The 3805-nt window shown below is 39.1% G+C and overlaps 1 protein-coding gene across 5 annotated transcripts in view; it reads left to right on the top strand.

The window, feature by feature from the left end:
* The window catches only part of LOC108632780 (protein groucho), a 52563-nt gene extending 49050 nt beyond the window's left edge, over positions 1-3513 (top strand). For 4 of the 5 annotated variants that reach the window (XM_026810710.1, XM_026810711.1, XM_018037573.2 and 1 more), the window contains 2 exons: positions 1758-2361; positions 2744-3513. In XM_026810710.1, the coding sequence (XP_026666511.1) occupies positions 1758-2361; positions 2744-2851 (712 nt within the window). In that variant the 3' untranslated portion in view covers positions 2852-3513. Of the gene's footprint in view, positions 1-7; positions 160-1757; positions 2362-2743 lie in introns of all 5 variants that reach the window. The other variant, XM_018037574.2, reaches the window with a different exon arrangement.
* Positions 3514-3805: the final 292 nt, after the last annotated feature.

The following is a 3805-nucleotide window of genomic DNA, read 5'->3' as shown; positions in this document are numbered from 1 at the left end:
CGGGGAGGTCGTGTGTGCTGTCACGATCTCGAATCCGACCAAGTATGTATACACCGGCGGCAAGGGCTGCGTCAAGGTCTGGGACATCGGCCAGGGCGGCACGGGAACGACTAAATCTGTGTCACAGCTCGACTGCCTACAACCTGATAACTATATCAGGTCAGTAATTATTTTTTACATTTACTGTTTAAACTATTTTCTGCTTAATATTATCAGATTACAAAAATGACGAAGCAAGTGATTTATGTAATTTTTTCGTTGCGTTTTTATTGATCTTCAAGTTGATAAAATATGCGCGGAATGTTGTAATAAAATAATAAAACTACACATCTGCAGTAGAAACAAGGAAATTAAAACTATACGTATAAATGGTTCTAGAAAATTATAATTATTTATACATCACTATACTTAGAATAAATATTTAAAGCGATTGATATTCGCGCCGATTAATACTTTCATCAAGAATTTTGGAAGCTTATCACTTATGTGCATAATATAATTAATATTTTGTTAAAAAAAAAACAATTATGATACTCCATCAATCGAATACAATGTTTTATCTTATCGAATACTTTTATGACAACACCGTCCGGGATAATCGCGAATGAAATTATGCAAGATTCACTTTATTTGCAAATCAGATCAGCGAGAATCAAGCGATTAAATTAAAACGATTAAATTGGCGTGCATACGTGGATATTGGTAGGGGAATCGGAAAAAATTGCCGGCAGCGAATGAAACATAGCGTAATGAGATTCGATGTATTCCGCTCACGGAACATTGAAAAATCACAGCGAAACGTCGGTCATGTTCTCGCTGTACGAGCGCAAGAGGGATGGAGGAAGAGTGGTTAGAGGCGGGTGCTATGGTGCAATGTTTTCGCGATGCATTTTGGTGCGCGCTGCACGTTTTAACGTGAATGCGGCCGGTATAATATCGCGCTTGTATGACTCTTAATGTCCGCGATACATGGCGGTAATTGAAGCCAGCCAGGTTTTTTGATCGCGTGTCCGAGAGAGAGCTACCGGTAAATTTAATACATTTCATCGGTAATGCACCGGCTCTACCCGATCCACCCCCCGCGTGCCCCTCTCGCATTAAAAAGTACTTTATGATCCATCGGTCACAGTTGCTAATCACGAGCCTACGATACGGCGTAAACGTTCGACCGCGCAAAAATGATTACCCCTTTTAAAACTCTGCCAAACCAGTCGAAATGACCGCGTTCGTTGCTCGGATAAACGTTTCTCTTAATAAGAATATTGTTACTGTTTTGCAGAAACAGATATAGAAATCATAGGTATTTTTCTTTTACAGATACGTATATTGATCTATATTTAGGTAATCATTTGATTATGTACAATCTTTACGATATCAATTCTGAATTCTCTTGGTAGAAAAGTTTTACGATATTGAAAAAAATTGTAGGCCTTTGAACTCTTGTAGTTTTATGATAAGAAGCATTTAACGCATTCTATCTAAGCTCATGCAAAGTATTTCTGAAAAGAAATTAAACCATTTATATTAAGGCACAGTTCTTTCGCGATACGAATAGTACAATGCCATCGCACGCGCAATGATATACCCTCTTTGCCACTAAAAGGGTTAAAATGAGCTCGATGCCATCAAGTATAGTTTATTAAAACAAAAAACCTTTTAATAAATAGGTACCTATATTTATATTTGGAAATCATTCTCGAATACAAAACATATATTTCCGAATCCCACTGTACATCGCGTACGTGTAACTTGTCTAGGTCGGTGAAGTTGTTACCGGACGGCAGGACACTGATAGTCGGTGGCGAAGCCAGCCGGCTGAGTATCTGGGATCTGGCCAGCCCAACGCCAAGGATCAAGGCCGAGTTGATCTCGTCCGCCCCCGCGTGCTACGCTCTGGCCATCTCGCCGGACTCGAAGGTCTGCTTCAGTTGCTGCAGCGACGGCAGCATTGCCGTCTGGGATCTCCAGAATCAGTCTTTGGTCAGGCAGTTCCAAGGTCACACAGACGGTGCCTCGTGCATCGATATTTCCGCTGACGGGTCGAAATTGTGGACCGGAGGGCTGGACAACACTGTGCGCTCATGGGACCTTAGGGAGGGTAGACAGTTAAAGCAACACGACTTCACCTCGCAGATATTTTCCCTCGGTTACTGTCCCACGGGAGAGTGGTTGGCGGTGGGGATGGAGAACTCGAACGTCGAGGTGTTAAACGCTACCACACCGGACAAATATCAGCTGCACCTGCACGAGTCCTGTGTACTATCGCTGAGATTCGCGTCCTGTGGCAAGTGGTTCGTTTCCACTGGCAAGGACAATTTGTTGAACGCTTGGCGCACGCCTTATGGAGCTTCGATATTCCAGGTTAGCATGTATACTATAATTCAATATTGAGAAATTCCATTATCGGTAAATTTACATATAGAAATTTACCAAACTAGACGTTATACAAAAATTAGTACTTGTCTTTATTTATCAGTACAATTATTAAAATGCACTGTTTTTTGAATTAGATAAGTCTTATTGTGTTAATATTATATTTTAAACCGACAATCTGAGTTCCCTATAAAACTAAAAAGTTACATTACTTCTTACTTTCTTTAAGTAGCTTTAAATTTTTATTTTAACATTTTTTTATGATATTCTGTATCAGAATCAAATTACATATCTTTTTAAAAAATCTTCTCATTTTTGTAAACATGTTTCACATGTTCAATACGAAAACGATTTTTTGCACTGTTCACAGTCGAAGGAATCGTCGTCGGTGCTCAGTTGCGACATATCCGCGGATGACAGGTACATCGTTACCGGTTCCGGTGATAAGAAGGCAACCGTTTACGAAGTTATGTACTGAACGGTCGAAACCGTGACTGGTCGAACGTATATATTCATTTCGAACGTGGAAAGAAGATGCTCTCCGTGCAACGTGGGTGTACATAGTTTTTACACGATATCACGGAAGACATTTGTTGCCGTTGTTCTTGTTATTGTTGTTGCTCTTGGTAAAGAAGAGTCAGTGCAAAGAGTGAAACGAGTTAAACAAAGCGGAGTAGTAAAGTATTATATAAATGAATTATAATCATGATAAACCGCGTGATTATTCTGAACGACATTTGAGAAGAGAACTCGTACTTTATCCGCGACTTTAAACGGGTGTGCTAAAAGAATCTAGATTTTCTGTGACAATAGATAAAGTGATTGTGTTTTTGAATCGTGGTCAATAGACTTTGAATTATTGATCTTTCTGTTCAACAAACAAAATGCTGGCACTCATACTGCGTTTTCCGCTGTACATTTTGTATATACATATACATATATATACATTATACATATATATACATACGTACATCAGTCTTTAGCATGATATTTTTCTACGTCCCCTGAAAGCGAGACGGGAAGTGAGTAGCGAAGAAAACGAAATTCACTGAAATTTGTACATACTATCTGGCTTAGAGAATTATATCAGAGTCGTGAAGAAAGACGATTAAATAAAAAAAGTGATTCTCAATAACCAAACCCGGCGATTAGATTCATTTTCCCAGTTGTGAATCCTGTGCAAAAACCGTCATCGAAAACAACAGAAACAAACCGATAAAAAGAGAATCGAGAAACAATGCGGGGACATAAAGTTCAGCGATGAAATAGGAAGTAAAAAAAAAAAAAAAATAGCAAACATAATAATTTCATCCCCGGCGCAAGGTTATTCATCCAGAAGGTATGTATGAAATAAAAATCACTGGCAAATGTTATCTTGACCAAGATTTGTAATATAAAAATGCTTGCGCGTAAAAGACCACTTTGCGCCGCA

The sequence above is a fragment of the Ceratina calcarata genome, unplaced genomic scaffold (genome assembly GCF_001652005.2).
Source record: "Ceratina calcarata isolate Rehan_Ccalc_2016 unplaced genomic scaffold, ASM165200v1 scaffold171, whole genome shotgun sequence".
In the NCBI taxonomy this organism is placed as follows: domain Eukaryota; kingdom Metazoa; phylum Arthropoda; class Insecta; order Hymenoptera; family Apidae; genus Ceratina; species Ceratina calcarata.
This window is presented reverse-complemented; position numbering and strand designations above follow the sequence as displayed.